The sequence below is a fragment of the Mastigoproctus giganteus genome, chromosome 2, assembly GCF_048544385.1.
Source record: "Mastigoproctus giganteus isolate SK-2022 chromosome 2, ASM4854438v1, whole genome shotgun sequence".
In the NCBI taxonomy this organism is placed as follows: domain Eukaryota; kingdom Metazoa; phylum Arthropoda; class Arachnida; order Uropygi; family Thelyphonidae; genus Mastigoproctus; species Mastigoproctus giganteus.
In genome coordinates, this window is record NC_143576.1 from 195,567,863 (window position 1) to 195,592,111 (window position 24,249).

Consider the following 24,249-nt stretch of genomic DNA (forward strand, 5'->3'; position numbering starts at 1 on the left):
GTTAAGAAATAATTAACAATAATTAAAAATTAATTTAATGAAAAAAATTGCAAAACGATTTTCCTTCCTGAAGCTGACGATGCTTTTCGACCAGTGCAATCATTTTCATGATCACAGGAATGAAAATTACCGAATAGGGGTGAGCACGGAACTTAAATAGGGATTATTTGTCTTCACGCATGCGTGTAAAGGACCATAAGTCGGAGATTAGATATGGCTGGCGAACATTAACAGAATTCTCATGTAATTTAATTTCGATAGTTTTTGCGATTAATAGTCTCATATAATTACGTTGGACACTAAGTATTTTGGCCTTTTTAAATAAAAAAGTATGTTTTTCATTAACGGCATGAAAGGCTAATTCTGACACTGCTGAACGAGAAGCACGAACTGAGGCCGCATGTTGATTAACACGAAAATTCAGAGCAAACAGCATAGAACCATGATAAGACGAGTTGCAATCACCACAAGAAATATTGTATACTAGGTCATTTATTTGTGTTGTGAATGAGGAAAGGACCGAGCAGTTGTTCAGTATAGTGTGTAATTTCTGTTGTCCTGGCTACAATTTTAAATTCGGTATCTTTAAAGAATCTGTTAAGTTGTTTATGCCACTGTTAAATGTATGGGACAGAAATAAAGTATTTTTTGATATTACTATTGTTGGTTGGTGTATTTTTTTTATATTCTATCCTTAGCTTGTCCCCTAATTCTGTCTATTGTAGCAAATGGGTTACCCCTGTTTAAGAATCTGTTGGTTAATATTTGTATTTCTGAACCGAAAGCAGATTCCGTCGTCAAATATTTATAAGCATTGAGAAATTGATTAAAGATAATCGATCTTTTGTAGGTGAATGGGTGATAGCTATTATAATGCAGAAGTATGCCGGTGCTTGTAGGTTTACAATAGATGTTAAATTGGATTTTATTCGCATCCCGAGTAAGCGTGAAATTTAGAAAATTTAATGACATAGTATCTGTATTCTCCCTCTCCAGTGTAAATTTGAGTCTAGAATGAATATTATTAAACAAATGTAAAATGTCTTGGATAATCTACTATCGGTAACGACTAGAACATCGTCTAAATACAACATAGTATGTGATACGGGGTAGAAAAGCCGTCAAATGTATATGTTCAATTGTTGAAAGATAGATCTCCGATATTAGACCGCTCAGGCTTAATCCCATTGGTAAACCAAAAATTTGTTTGTATACTTTGTCTCGAAAGGTGATATAGTTGGCTTCAACTAAGAGTTTAATTAAGTGAAAAATTTCCTTAATAGGAAGCTTCGTATAATTAATCGGCGTCAAGTTATTATTTAACTTATTCCAAAGAATATCTAATGTACATTCAACAGCATATCCGAAATGGCAAGGCTGGTGGGATGCTCACAGTCAGCCGTGGTTAGTACCTACTGAAAGTGGTCCGAGGAGGGGGGACCCACGAACTGTCTGCAAGGTTTTGGATGACCACTGCCCATCGATGCTCGAAGTGAGCGAAGGCTCTCCCAGATGGTGCATGGCAACAGAAGGGCAACTGTGGCGCAACTTGCCAGTAATTGAAATGCTGATGACAGGAGTAATGTGTCACAACACACACAGTACATCGAACCATGCTGAAAATGAGGCTGTGTAGCTGCAGGCCACTCCAAGTGCCCATGCTAACCACGGTTCACCGATGACAGTGCCTACAATGGGCATGTGAGCATCGAAACTGGACCTTGAGTGATTGGAAGAAGATCGTCTGGTCCAATGAATCACGTTTCCTGTTGCACCATGTGGATGGCTGGGTACATGTGCATCATTTACCTGTGTAAGTGATGGCACCTGGATGCACCATGGGGCGAAAACAAGCCAGTGGCGGCGTTGTCATGCTTTGGGCGATGTTCTGAATGGATACCCTGGATCCAGTCATCCATGTGCAGATATGATCCATATGTTACGTACAATCCAGGCACTCTGACGTCTACCACCTACCTAAACATCATTGCTGACTAGGTACACCCTTTCATGGCAACGGTCTTCTACTCTGGCGGTGCCGTCTTTCATCAAGGATAATGCGCCATACCATACCACCCGGATTGTTCGAGACTGGTTCGTGGAACATGAGGAAGACTCAGGTATTGCCCTATCCTCCAAATTCCCCAGACATCAATCCCATAGAGCATCTGTGGTTTGTGTTGGAAAGACAACTCCGATCTGCAGTGTCTCAACCACAGACCTTACAGTAGTTAAAGGATCTGCTGGTTACGTGTTTGTACCAGATACTGCAAGACACGTTTAGAAATCTTGTAGCATCCATGCCTCACCAGGTACGAGCTGTTTTGGCTGCATGTGGAGGACCAACATCATATTAGGTAGGTGGTCATAATATTTTGGCTCATCAGTGTATTACTGTACCATTGTTAATGGCACACTCTTCATTTGTAATACATATAGCTACGCAGATCATGTAACAGGGTAATTATTCGCAATGAAAATTTTGCCTCTGCTGGTGATTTTTGGAACTAGTTTTGTGTTTTGTGCAATTCTGTTCCACATCTTCCATAGACCATATCTGTGATTTAGCAGATATGATCCATATGTTACGTACAATCCATTCTAAGGGATCATATGTAACACCATTTAAATCCATAACATCCATTTATAGAACCATTTGCATTGCTACAGAATAAGAGATCCTGTCTTGCAGTAGAAAGGAATGAATTCTTTTTCTCTGTATCTATACCAAGTAATTGAGGTACCAAGCACCAGCTGATTCTTTTTCGCTCAAAGTGGAGCCTAAGAGTTGTGCTAAATTCTTTGGTAAATCCAAGTCCTGTACCAAATCATTCACTCAGCTTGCGTGAACTGTTGTCTTCTTTGGCGTGGCTTAACTTCTCCATTACGTTTTAAAATTCATTAGGAGAAAAATCCAGAGTCAGTGTTGGAAGTACCAAAGTTCTAAGCTTTAGCTGGTATTGGTACACCTCTGCTGTGAGGAACAGAACAAATAGCTGGTAGCAGATTTGGATATTCTGTTGCAGCTTTGTTCTTTGTGCAGTATCCTGTAATATTGCATATGCAAAAATAGCAATCTGATGTGTGCTACCTATCTTTATTCTGCATATACAGAGTGATTCACTACCAGTGCGACAAACTTGCAGGAAGTGTAGGGGGCACAAAGAATCGGAATCACATAGCATTGCAGGGTCCGAAATGCCTTCGTCATGCGGTAGAGGACGTTGAACGGGAGGTCGTGTGAACAGCGATCCTGCTGGAAGTCAGCATTTGCGAACCGTTTCTGTTGAAGAAACCAAGTAGCAAAAGTCCTCCGGAGTGGATAATCTGCAGGCTCCAATGATTGGACGCGTTGCAGATGGTATGAACTTATTTGGTTTGTTGACAGTATCCTCCATACAGTGGATTGGGAAATACTCAATCATTGGTCTAGCGCTCGAGTACTCATACTCGGATTGCCTTCTGCAAAACATAGGACATTCTCCTCATTGTCTGGCATCCTCGTCGTTCGCTCTCGATTCATGGTACCTCTCGTGAAACAACCAGTCTCACGTAACCGGGGCCGACCGGGCTAGCCGGGTAGGCAAAGTGCCTGCCTGGCAACCCAAAGGTCGCGGGTTCGATTCCCGCCTCGGGCTTGGATCAAAGTACTGCAAAAACCTTGGGAGGTGCATTATGGCCACAGAAGTCTATGCGCCAACAACTACCAAAAAAAAAAAAAAAAAAAAATCACGTAACCGTCTGTGCTCACATGCGAAAATCGTATGATGAGGAGCACGCCTGTGTGGGAAACGTTCCTGGTACAAGCGCAGAGCGGCGCGCCCATTACAGTCCGCAGCTCCATACGCGAGGTGCATGTCGGGCAGTTCAACGTTTGAATACTTGTCCATCCTACTGCCTCGGAAACCTGTTCGCAAATGCTGACTTCCAGCGGGATCGCTGTTCACGTGACCTCCCATTCAACGTCCTCTACCGCATGACGAAGGCATTTCGGACCCTGCAATGCTATGTGATTCCGATTCGTCTTTGTGCCCCCTACACCTCCTGCAAGTTTGTCGCACTGGTAGTGAATCACCCTGTATATATACCTCAAATGCAAGGGATTTTTCATAATCCATTAATCCATTCTCTCATTTTTCAGTGTGCAAATGGCAGGCAAAATGAGTATCTAGTCCTAAGTCCTAACTTTTTTTTTTTTTTTTTTTTGTAAAAGCAAAAAGGGCTTTTGTCATTGTAATTGAGGCAAGCCTGATTATGAGAACTGAGTTGTTTAATGAATTTGTTTTATTCCTATGTGTCAATGCACTATTTTCTTATGAAAAGTAATGGAACACTCTCATTGTAAAAAAAAAAATTGCGTGTGCAACTATGAAATAGTCAAAATATTTTTGTCTGTAAAAATAATTAGCAGTTAGTCTGGAATTCATTTCAGACATATACAAATGTGCACGTAATAAGAGCCAACAGAATGTATAAGGGGAATGATAGCTCTACGTCATGAGCAGAAGTGTGTTCATTCTATTGCTCCAGAATTAATATTCCCAAGTTTTGTCAATTCATGCTGAAGCAACAGAAATCCAAAGCTGACACTAAACACAATAAATGACCAGGTAGACGTAAAAATACTGAGAGAAACTGATATGGCTCAAATTACTGGTTACCTCATTCCACCATCATACTCTAGAGCAGTGCTTGTCAAACTATCTGTAGTGAAGGACCAGTTTCTTTTATTTCCAGTCTGTCACGGACGGGTACAGGTGACCCCCGCTTAACGCTGATAATTCGTTACGGAAAAACAGAGCGCTAAGTGAATCCACGCTAAGCGAGCGCCGCATTCCCATAAGGTAACATATGTATTTGTGAGTTGCGGTCAGTGCCATAGGATATTTCCTAATCAATAGTAAACGGTAGTGAAAAGATGCGCAAATGTCGGTCAAAATATTTAATATTCAAATATTTGTACATATAAAATATTCTGCATTACATACATATATAATTATGTGGTAACTACTTACGTATCAAAACTAAACTTAAAATTCCAATTAAAATCATGAATTTAATTGATCTAAATTGATTTTAATTGATGAATTTAATCATGAAAAATGTGTCGATTTTGGGTTGAACTTTGGCCCTCTTCCAAATAAACTAAAAGGGGTATTAATTTTAAATCCCCTGCAGCGTTACCACCCAACAATAAAGTCAACCAATCCTTCGCCGCTTGGAAACCTGGCATGTTTTTTTCTTCTTTCAGTATGAAACTTCTTTTAGTCATTCGTTTCCACAAAAGTCCTGCTTCATCTATGTTAAAAACTTGTTGAGAAGTGTAACATAATATCCCTATTCAACAATTTTAACAAGTTCTCTTTTGAAAGACACCTCCCTAGCCAGGTGGGCAGGAGCAGCAGTGCATAACACAGCTGCTTCTTGATTAGACCGGGGTTTGAGCCTGTGAGCCACCAAATATGGAGGATGCAGAAAGGCCAGGGAATGACCACTGCATATCCCTGGAGCAATATGGCCTTAGTTACTAATGCTCCTAAAAACCAAATAACAACAACAATCTCTTTTGAAAGTTTCGGCTCCTTCATCTGCACTTGAGGCTTCTCCCTGGATTTTAAATCTATTCAACCAGTCCTTACCAGTTTTAAATGGTTCCACATTTTTTTTTTTTTTAGGGGAGTTTTCTTCAGATCATCATATTGGCTAATCTCTCTCTCTCTCTTTTATAACATTTAACTTAACTGAATTCTGCATTAGATATTATCTTCAATAAAATTAGTTAAAAGTCTTTCCATTTCCATTTCAATCCTGAGGCGCCCCCGTAGCCAGGTGGGAAGGAGCAGCAGTGCATAGCACACGCTTCTTGATTAGACCAGGGTTTGAGCCCATCACCACCAAATACGGAGGATGTGGAAAGGTCAGGGAATGACCACTGCATATCCCGGAGCAATATGGCCTTAGTTGCTAATGCTCCTAAAAAAAAAATTCAATCCTAATAGTCGGCTAGCCCTAGTTGCTTGCAGTGGAACAGCTATCTTTCCCGCTGCTAAAATTAATTCTTTATTTTTTTATAATTGTTCTTACAGTTAAACTTGCAAGTCCTAAATTATGGCACACATCCGCTTATCGTTGACCGGAATCGATTCGCTTCAAAACATCTAATTTAATTTTCAAATTCAGTCTTTATCTTACATTTATAATCTTCGTACTGTGCCCAGACGTTGCTTTTTCATTCTTATCGGCCATTATTAACTCCCAAAATGTAACTGCATTGGTTACATTAATTACGATACAATGTTCAAGTAAACTGTCCATTACACACGATGTCTAGACTTCAGATAAATGCATATAACGCAAATATTACAAGCAATATACTTGATAATTTATTAAAATGTTGATCTCGGAACTACGTAAAAAGTCACTGTACTGTAATTAAATTAGCATGCAAGAAAATTTCACTGAACGTGGGAAAATTTCTCAAGTCGGCGTGGGAAACGTTTTAATGCCGTTTTGCTATTCATTTTCAAGCTATCGACTCCATCAAATGAAACGATTTCGTTGAATATGCTAAAAGTGCAATCTGTAAAAGAGTGTTATACTGATTTGTGACAGCGTTATAGTCAGATACGGGTTATAATATAAGAACAGCGTTATAGCGAATCAGCATAAAGCGAACCGCATTATAACGGGGGCCTGCTGTAGTATTGTAAAATACAAATCTTGTGGACTGGTAACATCTGCGACCAATTCCCAATTCATTGTGAACCAGTAACAAACAGTTTGCAAGACCACACTTTGAGTAGCACTGTTCTAGAGCTGCAGTTCCCAACCTTTTTTGAACCACTAAGCCTATATTCTCTGAAATCAAATAATAGTTCTGAATTTTTATTTTAAAATATTTCCTGTACTACGTTTTTATTAGCGGTATTGTGTATAATAATATAAAATCATTATTAAGTACCTATGCATAACAATGGCCTTTGAGAATGAAAAAAAAAATTTAGTATGGAAAACATTTATTTAAGACGATATACTGTAAGATGATGTAATATACCTGTATTGTCATTATACAGAATGTCCTACAAGTTCATTTCATAATTTCATGAGATTATTTTGAGTGAAAATTCTTTTAACAACATGGGTCTGATTCTCATTGTTTGCTAACCTGTTAATATTTGAAATGTAGCTCGATTTGGAATCGGAAAAAAAAAAAACGTAATATCGAACAAATTGGAAAATAGATATATTTTACAGTTTGTGTATTTTAACCTATAATTTGTCAAAATTTACAGAAAAACAAATTTGGAAGTTACTTAGCACTGTTCCTTGCAGATTTCCAAGCACAAATGGGAGTTTCTGGTATTGACCCAATTGTGAGTAAGTGGTCTTGTCAGCGAGCAAATAGCAGTGCAAACTGGGATGTGGTACAGGTACAGCCCTTCATTATTTGATGTTCTCTAGACTGTTGTGTGCAAAACACAGGTGGGTGGAAATTATTTGAGTACTAACTCAAGGACTGCATGATCTCACTTCAGTTATATAGGAATTTTTTTAGCAGGGATAAGGTGATTATCCCCCTTGTATAAGGCAATGGTCAGGCCACACCTTGAGTACTGTATACAGGTCTGGAGGCCTCATTTTAAGAAGGATGTAGAGCTGCTGGAACGAGTACAGAGAAGGGAAACAAGATTAGTGAATGGAACAAAGGGTTGCTCTTATGAAGAAAGCTTAAGTTTTGCAAATTAGTGTCTGGAGACTAAGCACCTGTGAAGTGATCTGATTGAGGCATATAAAGCCTTGAATGGTTTGAGCATGCTCAATGCTGATGGGATTTTTTCTCTTGCTCAGAATAATCACCTGAGAGGGCATAAATTCAAATTGAGGAAAGGCAATTGTAGGATAGGTGTGTGGAAGTTTGCCTTTAGCCAGCAGGTGGTTGATTGCTGGAACAAACTTCCATCTGTCATTGTAGAAGTTGACAGCTTAAATAGATTCAAGGCAGAATCTATTTAAGCTGTCAAAATTTGGAGCGAGTGGATGGGTGAAATGCGAAGGGGTTTTTTTTTTTGACTGATGCTATAAAAGCTTGCTTTCTTGCATCATATATGGCGCCTCCGTAGCCAGGTGGGAAGGAGCAGCAGCAGTGCGTAGCACACGCTTTTTGATTAGACCGGCGTTCGAGCTCATCACCACCAAATATGGAGGATGTGGAAAGGTTGGGGAATGACCACCGCATATTCCCGGAGCAATATGGCCTTAGTTGCTAATGCTCCTAAAAACCAAATCTTGCATCATGTGCCTTTACTAATGCTAATGTTTCCCTCCATGCCATATCTTGTTGTATTGAACATTAATAAACACTTGTAAACCTAGGATTCTTCATTGAGAAATTGTCAACATTCCTCAAAGCAGCATTGGCCTTACCATTGCAGAACCTGTAAACAAAATGCCTGTTTGCATATTCTTCACTGGAAAATGTTAATGGCATTTTTCTGTTAAATTTGTGGTGGCCTAGGTGACCAGCTGCTTCGACCTTATGTGTTCCCACAGTGTCTGACAGGTGACAGTAATGTCAGATTTTTACATAATGAACTACAGCCTTCCTAGACAACATTCCTCTGCTTATGCAATTACAGATATGCTACTAGCATGTTGGAGCATTCCCACCTTTCAATAGGCACCTCCGTAGCCAGTTGGGTAGGAGCAGCAGTGCATAGCACAAGCTTCTTGATTAGACCGGGGTTCGAGCCCATGACCACCAAATACAGGATGCAGAAAGGTCAGGGAATGACCACCACATATCCCCAGAGCAATATGGCCTTAGTTGCTAATGCTCCTAAAAACCAAACAACAATCTTTCAATAGGAAATCACATATCTGAATGAATGGTTCCTTCACTGGTAGATTGGCCACCATATTCATCTGACTTCAAACACTTAAATTCCACGTAGTAGGATCACATGAAAAATATGGTATATGAACTTAAACAAATTTTTGATCCCTCAAATCTCGTAATGATGCAGCAGTACTTCATAATATTACATATTCCGTAGTCAAACAGGCTAGGCTGTGCATCCGAGATGATGGTGGACATTTTGAAAAATTATAGTAGATTAAAATACATAAACTGTACAATGTAATGTAATCTTTTTCTTAATAAAAATATTTTTTCAAATACCAGACTCCTTAATCAAGCTACATTTCAAATAGCCATAGCTCAGTAACTGTTGAGAATTGTAAACATGTTGATAGAACATTTTTTACTTAGAATAACCTCAAGAATCTCCTCTTGAAGTTGTGATATAAAGTTGCAAGACACTATAGTCTGTTTACCACTTTTGAAACTGGGAATTGTAACAAAAGTTGCTATATGTCTAGTATTCTTTCATAATGGCATAGAAGGATTGCATCATTAAATCTTACTTTAAAATTGCTTTTCAGAAATATAGATTTTCTTGTTGCTGCATCACTGTCCGATTTTACTGTGCAATTGATTTCTGGAGAAACACTACAGGGGGTAGCATCTCTTAAAGGTAATAATCTTTTGTCTGTTGAAATGATTTTATAAAATTGGCACTTGCTTTTAATAATAGTGTTGTTTATATATATATATATATAGAATATCATTAGAAAAAGTAAATCAATCCAATAATAAGAATACCATCAAGGACTTAAGAAAACGCAAAAAAAAAAAAAAAAAAAAATTATTATTATCGCTTTTTACCGACAATCTAGATGACTTCAACTGGGGCCAACCACCCAGAATGAAGGCAAAAAACGACAAGAAGTTCTCTGTTTCTGTGATGATCAATATATGCTAAGTAAATTAAATCTAAACCAAATATAAACCAGTATAGGCCGAATATAAATCGAATATAAATAAATCGAATGAAGATAATTAATTAAGAAAAATTTTGAAATATTAGAATCAAAGGTAAGAAATATAAGTAAAATATAAATGTAAGCATATATTAATCATCGTTGACCCGACAGAGAACGTAATTTAAGGATTAAAACAAGATTAAATATATAATACATACTACATTTGACCGTATCTAGGACATAATGTAATAGTCGTCAAAATAATATGTGGTGCCCCCTATGTGATGGATACGGTAAAAATAAATAAATAATTAATTAAATTAAATTAACGCAAAGAGAAACATGCAGATAGTAAGAAGAAAAACTAAAGGAGTAGGAAAAATAGAACCTGAACTCCACAAAGGCGAAAAATAGTGGTATAGATAAGAAATAGTTTCTCCTACGTCCTTGGATTGCCCTAATAATTTCGGAGAAATAAAAATAAAGAGTGTAGGACAGCTTAAAGGCATTACAAGATATAAGTTGTAGCTCTATTTTTCCTACTCCTTTAGTTTTTCTTCTTACTATCTGCATGTTTCTCTTTGCGTTAATTTAATTTAATTAATTATTTATTTATTTTTACCGTATCCATCACATAGGGGGCACCACATATTATTTTGACGACTATTACATTATGTCCTAGATACGGTCAAATGTAGTATGTATTATATATTTAATCTTGTTTTAATCCTTAAATTACGTTCTCTGTCGGGTCAACGATGATTAATATATGCTTACATTTATATTTTACTTATATTTCTTACCTTTGATTCTAATATTTCAAAATTTTTCTTAATTAATTATCTTCATTCGATTTATATTCGGCCTATACTGGTTTATATTTGGTTTAGATTTAATCTACTTAGCATATATTGATCATCACAGAAACAGAGAACTTCTTGTCGTTTTTTGCCTTCATTCTGGGTGGTTGGCCCCAGTTGAAGTCATCTAGATTGTCGGTAAAAAGCGATAATAATAATTTTTTTTTTTTTGCGTTTTCTTAAGTCCTTGATGGTATTCTTATTATTGGATTGATTTACTTTTTCTAATGATATTCTATAGACATTGTGGGTGTATTGCATGATTGCTTGCAACTGCATTAACCCATAAATATTAGTTCTTGTCTTTTAACTTTCTTGCTTTTCTTTATTTCTTGCTTTCCTTTTATCACTAATATAACTATTTATATATATATATATATATATATATATATATAATTAATTACTACTGTAAGAGTGTAGTTAGTACCATATAGGTACTCAAAGTGTGTTAAAACTTCAGCATAAAAGTACTGGCCATTAAGCCAAAAGAACCTATAAAGACTAAGATAGCCTGTGCTGGATTACTTTGTTATACCTTAAAAAAAAAAAACATATAATTAGCAATAAAATAAAATAATGATTATGTGGCTAATTATTGATAATTGGACGTTGAATGGCACTTTTTCGAGGGCTAACACCATTCAATATACCTCATAAATACTTAGCAAGGCAATCTATATTTAAATTTAACAGCAAACAGGCAAGATAACAGCTAGCCCAACAGATAGGTTTGAAACAAATAATTAATTAATTAAAAGAAAAAGCTTTCTTGTGAACATGTATAAATTTAAATGAAAAACACCACAGCTCAAGTGAAAAAATTATGGTTGGCACTCATTTTCTGTATTATTTTGAGTATTATTTGTTACAAAGCTCTCTGTCAGGCTAGCTATTATCTTGCCTGTTTGCTGTTAAATTTAAATTTACGTACAGATTGCCTTAATGTTTATTATTTGGACCTAGTTAAATAGGCAGATAATCAGAAACAGATGATGGGATATATTGAATGGTGTTAGCCCTCGAAAAAGTGCCATTCAGTGTATCCAGTTATCAATAATTAGCCACATAATCATTATTTTATTTTATTTTATATTTTTTATTTTATTGCTAATTATATGTTTATTTTTAGGATATAACAAAGTAATCCAACACAGGCTGTCTTAGTCTTTATAGGTTCTTTTGGCCTAATGTCCAGCCTATTACTTTTATACTAAAGTTTTAAAACACTGAGTACCTATATGTTACTAATTACACTCTTACAGTAGTAATTAGATTATAGACTGATGTAATGTTTAATCTATAATTGATGGCAATCTGATGTGATATACCTTCTACATTCCATTATTTCATGATATAAGCATACGTGTGTTGTTTATTCAATTTAAATGAGTTTGAAGTTAAAAATTCTTAATTCAAAGTACTGGCATTTTTATTCTTGTGATTGTTAGGATAATATGTGGGGCTTGCCAGCATCTGTTTAGTCAACTTTTCCATCAAAATCTTGTCTCATTCAGTATAACACCTTAGGCCATGGGTCTCGAATTAATAAGAACATCTAGGCTGTGTGCATCTTTAAAGGGTTTGTAGGCTGAACTAATATGTAAAGGAAGTGTGCAAAGAAGGAAACTTAATTATCAGGCTACAATTCAGTTATTGTTCTTAAAATTCCAAAAAACATTGTCAGCAGAGACATGTTAGAATGGCCATTGACAAGAGGAGAATCGTGCATTAATATTAGTAGCAACAAAGTGATGCAAGGAAGCAAGCTTATACAGCATCCTACTTTTTAAATTTATTCAAACTATCCACAACTTCAACAACACCAAATGGAAGTTTTTTCCAGCAATCAATTGCTATGTGGTTGAAAGCAAATTTTTGCTAATCTATCATCCTTTCCCAATTTAAATTTACAAAATTTTGTCTGTGTTATCCTAGATAGAGCAGAAATGTCATCAGCATTTAGTTTACTCAGTCCATTTAAAGCTTTAAACACTTAAACAGGTCTCCCCACATATGCCTAGTTTCCAGATCTTGCAATTTACAAAACTGAAGTCTTTTTTAGTAAGTGAACCTTTTGTGTCCCTTACCAATCTTGATGCTCTCCTCTGCACCTATTCCAACAGATTCTACATCCTTCTCATATGAGGCTTCTAAACCTGTCTGTGGTATTAAAGATGCTGTCTAACCATTGCATTATACAATGGGATAATCCTGTTCCTACTGAGAAACTTCCTGTATGTCACTGACAGAACTGTGAGCTATATTAGCAGCCTGTCTGCACCACTCAAAGAACTTCATATCAGACGGTTCAGTTCCCCTAGGTCTTTTAAGCTCTCCATTACCATGGGTGGTACAATGAAATAAGTAGGTTATTGTGGTATTATTGCTACCCAGTTGAACAGATTTGTCATTAATCACCTTTGTATCATAAACAAACTTAACTATTAAATTTGATATGCCTTCTTCAGTATTGTTAATAAATGTTGAAAACAGCAAGGACCACAGCACTTTACTATGAGTAACAATTTATTTTAATTGTTATAAGAAGCTTGATAGCTTCTTATACCAGTTAAGAGATATTGTTCAAATGGGACGCTTCCCATTTAGCATTTGCAGTTGTTAACAATATCAGTATTTGAAAAGTATTTAAAAACTGTCTAATAGCTTTACAGTCACTTTTGCCAAAGCAGATGCTTTCTCTTTGCCCTTGATAGTAGTTATATAGTACGTAGTGTTATACTATTTTATATAGTAGTTATACAAGGGGTGGACAGAATAATGGAAACACTTATCACAAGATTACAGATATGCACTAGTATGGTGTTGGGCCACCCTTTGCTTTTCAACTATCTATAGAGAAATATTAGACCATTCTTCATAGAAGAATGAGTGATGAAGGTGGAGGAAATCTGCTTTTCACTCTCCTCTCCAAATATACCTACAGTGGCTCAATAATGTTTAAGTCTGTTGACTGTGCAAGCCATTGGAGATGCTTAGGCTCAGTTTCATGCTCCTCAAACCTAGATTGGACACATTTGGCTGTGTGTATTCAAGCTTTATCATCTTGAAACAGTGCCTTTGTGTGGAAAACAATTTTTACTCCCCATGGTATGAACCTGGTCACTCAAAATATTGAGTTAATCAATGGCAGTAATTTGCCTTTTCTCAGTGATGACAGGTTCAAACTGTTGTTGATCCTCCTCCATATTTGATGTTTGGCACAAGACAGTCAGAAGAAGGCACAATGCACTTCCTTTGGCATTTGCCAAACATAAACTCTCCCTGGTGTTGGAAAAAGCACGAATGATGATTCATGTGAAAATATCAGGTTTCCATTCATCAAGTGCCTAGTTTTTGTGTTCCTTACGCCCACCGCTGTATCCTCTTGCTATCATTATCATCAGTAATGAATGGCTTAGCAGAAGTGGCTCTGCCATAAATTTCAGTTTTATGAAGTTCTTGCCAAACTTTTTTGCTAGAAACTGAATTTCTGAGACTCACACTAAGTTCTGTACCACCAGTAGTTTTATGTTTTTGGGCTATAATCTTTTTTCAGCATTTGGCAAACTGTTTGTCAACTTTGATTTTCTGCCACAATCCATCCTATCAGACTTGGTTTTTCCTTACTTAATGTATACATCACTTTTAATATAATTGCTCTGGATACTTTAAACAAATCAGTAGTTTGTCACCAATGACCCTGCTAAACGTGCACCAGCAATTTGAGCTTTTTGGAATTCAGACAGATTGTTCATTTTCTTTGTGTGCCTTTTTATATCACCTCTAAATAAACAATAGCTTTTATCATCTTTCTTTCACAGTACTACCTGCTAGAAACAAAAAAAAAAATCTTCGCTGCATGTTCATAAACACGTCATGCAGCCATTTTTTCTCTCTCTCTCTCTCTCTCTCTCTCTCTCTCACACACACACACACACACACACACACACACACACACACACACACACACACACACACACACACACACACACACACAAAATGCCTAGGTTCAATTCCTTTCACTGGCAGAGTTGTGAAATACTTCCAGTTGACTGAGGAACTTGTGGACTTTTTCACAATATAGTCAAGTTAGTCATCCTTGAATTGAGGGGTGTGTGTTTTAGTAAGAGTTCAGTTAAAAAGCAATCCTTGGCATGCCTCCTCGTGGCCAAGGTTAGGAGTCTGGGTGCAGGGTACCAGATGTCCCCTGCACCCTGGCTGCAAAGTCACCAGGTGCTGGCACTGAACATAACACACTTACATACGTACACTTGCCGGCCTTGACCTTTTGCCTTTCCAGATGCTACTGCAGCATATACGGGAAACTGTGGAAGCCGCAATTGAAACAAACACACCTTGACCTTGTGTGTTTTACAGAAATTCTGGTTTTTTATTCTGCAAACTGACCATAGAATACATGCAACTCACAGACATGGTTATACTGATGCTTCCTGACCTTAATTATACCAGTGCAAATTCTAAACAACTCTAGGTTTAAAACTCTCATCTTTGGTATTCCAGTTTTGAACCTAGGGTTGTTTAGAATTTAAATCCTGTTAGTTAGACATGTAAAATTGATTGCTGTAGTACAGGAGTGAGCAACCTCCAGCCTGCAAATGTGCGTAATCCGGTCTGTGGTTGTTTTCAAAATATATATAAATATATATATTTGAATTAATGGAATTTCTGATGCAAAATTTCAAAATACGCTTCGCATTGCTAGGACAAATATCGATTCACTGATAAAAATAAACAATATCAAATCTCTCATTAAATATTATAAAAATAAAATATTGCAGTTTTTGTTACTGGAATTGTATTTTGTTACTGTAATTGTATTTTTGTAATTTTATCTCGAATTTGTATTTCGTTTTTCTTATTAATAAAATTATGTATGTGTATGTATAAATATTACAATAAATATCATAAAACTGTTTTTTCATTATACACTTTTAATCCTAAAAATTGTGGAAATTTAAAAAAAAAAAAAAAAAAAATTGTCCACGTGTACCTCATGCACATTTTATTTGGCCCACCATTCATAAAGGTTGCCCACCCCTGTTCTAGTACATGAACCCCTTTATGACATAATCTAAAAGTATTGTAAAATTTAATTATTTGTTTTATAACCATTGTATGCACTTGGGATATTAGCCCTTTGAAGTATGTTGAATGTTTCTTAAAACAGTGTGACCTATATGAATTGTCTTAAATTTTCCTGTTCATGCTGCCATGTTTTATGTGTTTCCAACTAATTGTAGACCATTTGTAATTTATGATATCACGAAAGTAGCCTTGCAAGTATACGAGGAAAAGTTATCTAAATTATTGAAAAAAAAGTAACAATGAGGTTCTGTTTGTTTTTCAACAATTTTTTTGTGATTAATAAAAAAATTGACTTAATTTTTCACAATAATTCCCTCTATTATTAGACAGTCAGATAAAATAAAAACATTGCATCTGGTAAGCTCCACATATCCAATTTGTGGGGCTTACCACAAATGGTAATGTTAAAAAAGCCAAAATTGAAGAAATTCTCTGGAATTCAGTCCCGAAAGTTGATAAAATTGAATCGTGTTACATAAATAATGTATATAGTATGAATCAGAGCTGAAATACTCAATATGTTCTACGTTGATAATAATATTAGTAAATTAATAAGAGGAGTTTACCTCAATATAGTACGTGGAACACTTCCGTATGATACCCTCCAGAAATTAAAACGGAAAAAACGAAAAAATCGACAACTTACCGGTACATTAAAGTAAAATATAAATAATCAATTTAACACAATTCAAAACAATTAAAATTCAAATTAACGCAATTAAAAGAATCTAACGAAAATATTCAAAACGATTTTCCTTCCTGAAGCTGACAATGCTTTTCGACCGACTGTCGTGATCACAGGAATGAAAATTACCGAATCCGGCTAAACCTGCACCTTAAATAGTGATTATGTGTCTTCGCGCATGCGCGTAAAGGTCCACGCATCGGAGATCAAATATGGCCGCCGAACATTAACAGAATTCTCGTGTAATTTAATTTCAACGGTTTCTGCAATTAATAGTCGCGTATAATTACGTTGAACGTTAAGTATTTTGGCCTCGTTAAATAAAAAAGTATGTTTTTCGTTAATGGCATGAAATTTTGGATTACCAATGGGTTTGAGCCTGAGTGGCTTAATGTCAGAGATCTATCTCTCAACGATTGAGCAGATACATTTGACACCTTTTCGTCCCCGTATCACATACTATGGGAGGTATTTAGACGATGTTCTAGTTATTACCGATAGTAGTACTATCCAAGACATTTTACATTCGTTCAATAATATTCATTCTAGACTCAAATTTACATTGGAAAGGGAAGATACGGATACTAAGTCATTAAACTTTCTAAATTTCACGCTTACCCGGGACTCGAACAAAATACAATTTAGCATCTATCGAAAACCCACAAACACCGGCATGCTTCTACATTATAATAGCTACCACCCGTTCACCTACAAAAGATCGATTATCTTTAATCAATTTCTAAATGCCTATAAATATTCAACGACGGATTCTGCTTTAGACTCAGAAATACAAATATTAACTAGCAGATTCTTGAACAGGGGTTATCCCATTAACACAATAAATCGAATTAGGGTACAAGCTAAGGATAAGATACAAAATACTGCACCAATCAACAATAGTAATATCAAAAAATACTTTATTTCTGTCCCATATGTTGAACAGTGGCACAAACAGCTTAACAGATTCTTTAAAGATACCGAATTTAAAATTATAGCTAGGCCTATACGGAAGTTACACACTATACTGAACAATCGCTCGGTTCTTTCGGCGTTCGCAACACAAATTAATGATCTAGTATACAACATTTCTTGCGGTGATTGCGACTCGTCTTATCAGGGTTCGACGCGGTTTTCTCTTAATATCCGTGTAAATCAACACGAAGCCTCAGTTCGTGCTTCTCGTTCAGCAGCGTCAGAATTAGCCTTTCATGCCATTAACGAAAAACATACTTTTTTATTTAACGAGGCCAAAATACTTAACGTTCAACGTAATTATACGCGACTATTAATTGCAGAAACCGTTGAAATTAAATTACACGAGAATTCTGTTAATGTTCGGCGGCCATATTTGATCTCCGATGCGTGGACCTTTACGCGCATGCGCGAAGACACATAATCACTATTTAAGGTGCAGGTTTAGCCGGATTCAGTAATTTTCATTCCTGTGATCACGACAGTCGGTCGAAAAGCATTGTCAGCTTCAGGAAGGAAAATCGTTTTGAATATTTTCGTTAGATTCTTTTAATTGCGTTAATTTGAATTTTAATTGTTTTGAATTGTGTTAAATTTATATTTTACTTTAATTATTTATATTTTACTTTAATGTACCGGTAAGTTGTCGATTTTTTCGTTTTTTCCGTTTTAATTTCTGGAGGGTATCATACGGAAGTGTTCCACGTACTATATTGAGGTAAACTCCTCTTATTAATTTACTAATAAATAATGTATAGAGAATATTATTGCATCAAAAAAAAAAAAACACAACAATGAGGTTCTGTTTGTTTTTAACAAATTTTTTTATGATTAATAAAAAATTGACTTAATGTTTGACAATAATTTCCCTCTAATAGTAGACAATCAATTAAAATAAGAACATATATTTAAAAGCATTTATTCACAAAATTTTCATTTTTCAAAACTGCAAAATTTCAATTAGAAACTGTCTAGAGAGACCACCATTATTAGAAACTTTTTACCCTTATTACATATACAGGGTGTTTCAAAAGTGATGGTAAATAATTTAAAGGTGAACTGTACAGACTACAATATGGAAAAAAAGCCTAGTAAATGTGGGCCCTTGAGTGAATCGTTTTCGAGATATTGCACATTTCTAGTTAGGATCCACCACTGACAAGGTGAACTGTACAGAGTTGGGATCCACCACTGACTTGTTTGTTTAGCTTAGGTTATGCTCATTCTCTCCCTTTCCCCTCTCTCAATGCTCTGAGATGTAGCAGGCATACTAGTACTTGTCAAAGGATAATTAACATGGAAAGAGGTTACAGCAACGAAGAGTATCCGGACATACACTTCATGTATGGTAAAGCTAACGGGAGTGAGCTTGAGGCTGCACATTTGTACCAAGAAGCATTTCCCTGCTGAAGGCAGCCCAACAGGCACTTAGTCATCAGGGTACATAAATGCCTTAGAGAACATGGGCACTTCACACGTGGAGTATGAGCAAGTAGGCCCAGAAACATAACACCTGATGTTAAGGAAAGGGTGTTAGAAAGAATAGAAAAAAATCCAGGAATTTCGACAAGAAGAATTGCTCTGCAAGAGTGTGTACTGAGTCATAGCAGTGTGTGGCAAATTTTACATCGCCAGTTACTGTACCCCTACCATATCTAGCGTGTACAAGGTCTCAGCAATACAGACTACCCTCCAAGAGTGAACTTCTGCCAGTGGCTGCAACAACAGTGTGTCCTGAATCCCCAATTTTTAAACAACATTTTGTTCACTGACGAAGCTGGGTTTACTCGTGATGGTATTTTTAATTTTCATAACTCATGTTTGGTCCAACAAAAATCCTAATGCAATTCACAAGTCACAACATCAGCAATGTTTCTCATTGAATGTCTGGGCAGGACTACTAGGAGACCATCTAAATGGACCACACTTTCTGCCAAACAGGCTAACAGAAGAGCTTTACCTTCAGTTCCTGCAGAATGTGCTTCCAGACCTCCTTGATGATAATGTTCCACTTCAGCAATGCCAGAACATGTGGTTTATGCACGATGGTGCACATTTTGCTCAAGTTGTGACTCGGTATCTAACTAGAAGGTGGTACGGTCAACAGTGGATGGGTAGAGGTGGGCCTGTAATGTGGCCTCCCAGATCACCAGACTTAAATCCCATGGATTTTTTTGTATCTGGGATCATATAAAAAGCTCTTGGTGTATACTTTTGACATTAACACAGTTGAGGAATTGCAGCGTTGGGTTGAAGGAGCCTTTCAGCAAATCAGAAATGACTCGAGAAATGACAGGAATGCTCGAGAGGATTCGCAATTCAATGCAGAGAAGACTACAAGCTGCGTACGGATGCAAGGACAGCATTTTGAACACCTTTTGTAACATCTGTAAAATCCTGTGGTGTTGAAACCAAAAATTAAAAATGTATTAGGTTCATTTGCGGCCTGATTTTCATTGGGATTTTTTGCTTATTTTAGTTTGTACTTTTCACCTTTAAATTATTGACCATCATTTTTGAAACACCATGTATGTTAGTGAAACTCATTTGTGAAAGGTTTAAAATTACAGATTAATTTCTTGTGAATAATTCAGTTTTTTCTATCTAAATGTTTATGTTAACTAGTATGATTATCTCCTGTCTCTCTCTCTCTCTCTCTCTTTCTGCAGGCCATCAGAACACTATTACAAGTCTTAGGTTTTGCAAAGTTAATCCACATTATTTGTTATCATCGTCTGCAGATGGTACTATACGGTAAGCCTGTGTTATTGTTTGTATTTTATTTTTATTAATATGATCTCATATATTTGTAAAAGTAATGACCTGCAAAATTATCAATAGCAGAAGTTTCACTTTTTTATACCATACGCTGAGGAAAGTCTTTTCACAGTGACATTGATCTTGTATTTGCAAGGCTTCTGCTGTGGTTTGCCAAAGTGTTGACTAAAATAAATAGCACTTCTCATTTTTTTAAGAAATGCTGTTGTATTGCAGATATATTTTGTTCTATAAGTCATATTAATGGATAACATAGATATGAAATTAATAATAATATTAATTGTTTTGGTTTTTCTCTATATCAGTGGTTCCCAAACTACTGAGATTTATGGATCCCTTCAAAAATCAAAAAAGGTTTGCGGACCCCTTCAAAAAAGAAAACCCAGTATGAACACTGGGTTTTCTGAAAAGAAAATTCAAAGTTTAAAGTGTGAAACAACTTTATTCTTATTTTTATACAGATACAGTACATAATAATAACTTTACTGATGAGCCAAAATATTGACCACCTACCTAATATGATGTTGGTCCTCCACGTGCAGCCAGAACAGCTTGTACCTGGCGAGGCATGGGTGCTACACGATTTCTAAATGTGTCTCATAGTATCTGGTACCAACACATAACCAGAAGATCCTTTAACTCCTGTAAGGTCCATGGTTGAGACTCCGCAGATCGGAGTTGCTGTTCCACACAAACCACAGATTCTCGATGGGATTTGATGTCTGGGGAATTTGGAGGCTAGGGCAATACCTGGAAGTCTTCCTTGTGTTCCGCGAACCAGTCTCAAACAATCCAGGCGGTGTGGCATGGTGCATTATCCTGCTGAAAGATGGCACTGCTAGAGGGAAAGACCATTTGCCATGAAAGGGTGTACCTGGTCAGCAATGATGTTTAGGTAGGTGGTAGATTTCAGAGTGCCCGGCTCATGGATGATTGAACCCAGGGTATCCCAGCAGAATACCACCCAAAGCTTGACACCGCCACCACCGGCTTGTTTTTGTCCCATGGTGTATCCAGGCACCATCACTTCCCCAGGTAAACGACGCACACATACCCGGCTGTCCACATGGTGCAACAGGAAATGTGATTCATCGGACCAGACGACCTTATTCCAATCACTCGAGGTCCAGTTTCGATGCTCGCATGCCCATTGTAGGCGCTGTCGCCGGTGAACCATGGTTAGCATGGGCACTCAGAGTGGCCTTCAGCTACGCAACCCCATTTTCGGCAGGGTTAAATGTACTGTATGTTATGACACATTATGCCTGTCACCAGCATTCCAATTACTGGCCAGTTGCGCCACAGCCGCCCTTCTTTTGCCACATACCATCCGAGACAGTCTTCATTCACCTCGAGCATCGATGAGCTGTGGTCGTCCAACACCTCGCCGGCAGTTTGTGGGTTTTTCCTCCTTGTACCACTTTCTGTAGATACTAACCATGGTTGACAATGAGCATCCCGCCAGCCGTGTTCCAGATATGCTCTGACCCAGTCGTGTGGCCATTATAATTTGGCCTCTGTCAAACTTGCTTAAATCTGCTGCCTTTCCCATCTGAAGAACAAGAATAAGACTGATTAACAGCTCAGTATCAGGTTTTTTTTATATACTGTGTCCCAACCCGTGCACGTGCCATAGTTCAACTGAAGTTGCTTCGATTTGCTTAACGACTCACTGGTCATAATGTTTTGGCTCATCGGTGTATTTATCAACAATTTGCTATACATAGAACGAATAATTTGAAATATGTTTACAATTATATACACGAATCTTATCGAAGATAAGTAATATTCTATGACAAAGTTCGTTGTGATTCTATCAGTATATTTTTTAAGAAAATAAACACATATCACTTGATACCTTGATACATCCGTGGAACTGGTCCACGGACCCTAGTTTGGGAAACTCTGCTCTATATCATATATAAATTTTCATAAATGGCAATAATAGACCAAACAAATTGTTTTATTTCAGATTGTGGGATATCCGTGTAAATTCTGGTGAGTCTTCACAAGTACTGCAAGGTATGCTGTTTATGAACTTTATAAAATTTTCAAATATTGCCTTAACATGTTGCACATGAATTGCATTTTTGCTATCAGAGAGAAGGATATTATCATCCTTCTTTAAAAATGAATAGCAAATGCTTAGAAAACGGTACTCACCTTGTATAAATCTGCAATAAAAATTTTTTTGATAGATGGTGGTTAAATTTAGGTTGTAAGAAGCATTAAAAAGAACTAATGGGGTGAAAATATTTTAAACAGATTTTAAAATGAGCGCAAGGAAGTAGAAATGCAGATCTCCAATCCTTGGTTGTCATAAAGAGGTTAAAAGACGTAAATGATTTTTATTGCAGATTTATTACTTCTCTCTGATAGCAAATTTTTATTGCAGATTTATACAAGGTGAGTACCGTTTTCTAAGCATTTGCTATTCATTTTTTAGTCAGATTTATCACAGTATTATAAGGTTACTATAATTTCACTATTATCCCTCTTTTTAAAATAATGATGAGACCATATTTGAAATATAGTATTCGGGTCTGGTGGTCTCATTTAAAACCATGCTGGGTTTTTCGCTATCCCGTATTCTCGCTTTTGTGTTCACCTTGCCTATGATGTGGAACGTGCACTCATTACTAAACACAAAACATTTAAGATGCTCTTATTTTCTGCCATGTTAGTAAACATGTCCACACAGAGTGCCTGATGATCTTTGAGAAGCTGCAGATGGTACAGCAAATTGTACCATCTGCAACTCGTATAGCTTTAGATATAACCACTTATTCTTGCCCCAAGTGCCAAGCGATTCTCCTAGTGCAATTTATTAGTGCCTTTCTAGTGCAAGTACTAGCTTTTCAAAACTTTCTCCACTTGCAATGTTATTGCTAACTGTTAGCAATGCACTTCCCTTCTGATCACTTAGTCACACTTTGTCACAGCTCCTGCCTCCATGGGGTAGGACCAGTAACCTGGAGGAAAAGTCATCCTCCAAGGCTGAAAGGAGCAGTCATGGATTATAACTAGCCTGCACTTGAGCCTAGAAGCTCATCTTACTGTGACCCAAATGAAACAGACCATGACTCATCTCAATCCAAGAGACTATGCAGAAATGAGTATCAGCTGGTATATTTAATATTCCTTCTTATTACACTCTATTTTGTCCAAACCTATTAATACCCTTTCACTGTTTTCAATTCAGAAATGTTTAGGAAACATGGTTCACTGAAAATAGTGAAAAGACTCCAACCTGGAGATTTGTTTCAATAAAACAGATAACTATCGGCATTCTCAGGCTCTACTGAAAATGCCAACTTTTGGTGGAATACCTCTACCGGTATCTTTTATTCTACATTAAATAGTTCCAAAGGGGCAATTTCAGTGAGACCTGATGAGTGGTGTAATGACAAGAAATTCAGGAATTAAAATAACAAAAATTCATTCAAGTAAAATGAATAATGATTAAAAAAGAGGTGAACTTTTTCCTACTGGACACATTATTCTTACATTTAGTATGCCAGCCTTACCATTATGTGTCAAAGGCAGATGCCTCATTTGCCATGTATGGTCCTATATACTCAATCCAATCAGATGCTACAAATGTCAAAATTTTGGACATTCTCAAACAATGAGTTGTGAGGGGACTGTGTGTTCAAACTGTGGCTTTAAAGCCAAATAGACAGCACTTTAGAAATGCTGCAATGCCTAAATTGTAAAGGCCAGCATCCAGCCTACTCACTAGCCTGCAAATCTAGAAGGTAGGAAAAAAGGTTCAAAAAGACAAGGTTGACCAAATGGTTTCCTTTCAGGAAGCAAGTTATGCTCAACATCCCAAAACTCACTTATGCTGCAACAACTGAGAAATGCTAGTCTATAGCAATGCAAATAGCTGTCACCCATGTCATTTTCTGATTGGTCTCGATCCGGGCTCTCATCTTCACAACAGCCACATACAGAGCAACATAAAATGAATTGTGCTAGCAGCACTCTACTAACAATCCCACCAACTGCTTCTGATATTCTGCC

The 24,249-nt window shown here is 36.8% G+C and overlaps 1 protein-coding gene across 3 annotated transcripts in view; it reads left to right on the forward strand.

The window, feature by feature from the left end:
- The window catches only part of LOC150089885 (WD repeat-containing protein 89), a 150,237-nt gene that overhangs the window by 39,125 nt on the left and 86,863 nt on the right, over positions 1–24,249 (forward strand). For all 3 annotated transcript variants that reach the window (XM_090368884.1, XM_090368885.1, XM_090368886.1), the window contains exons 3-5: positions 9,442–9,533; positions 20,115–20,199; positions 22,196–22,245. In XM_090368884.1, the coding sequence (XP_090225010.1) occupies positions 9,442–9,533; positions 20,115–20,199; positions 22,196–22,245 (227 nt within the window). The remainder of the gene's footprint in view (positions 1–9,441; positions 9,534–20,114; positions 20,200–22,195; positions 22,246–24,249) is intronic.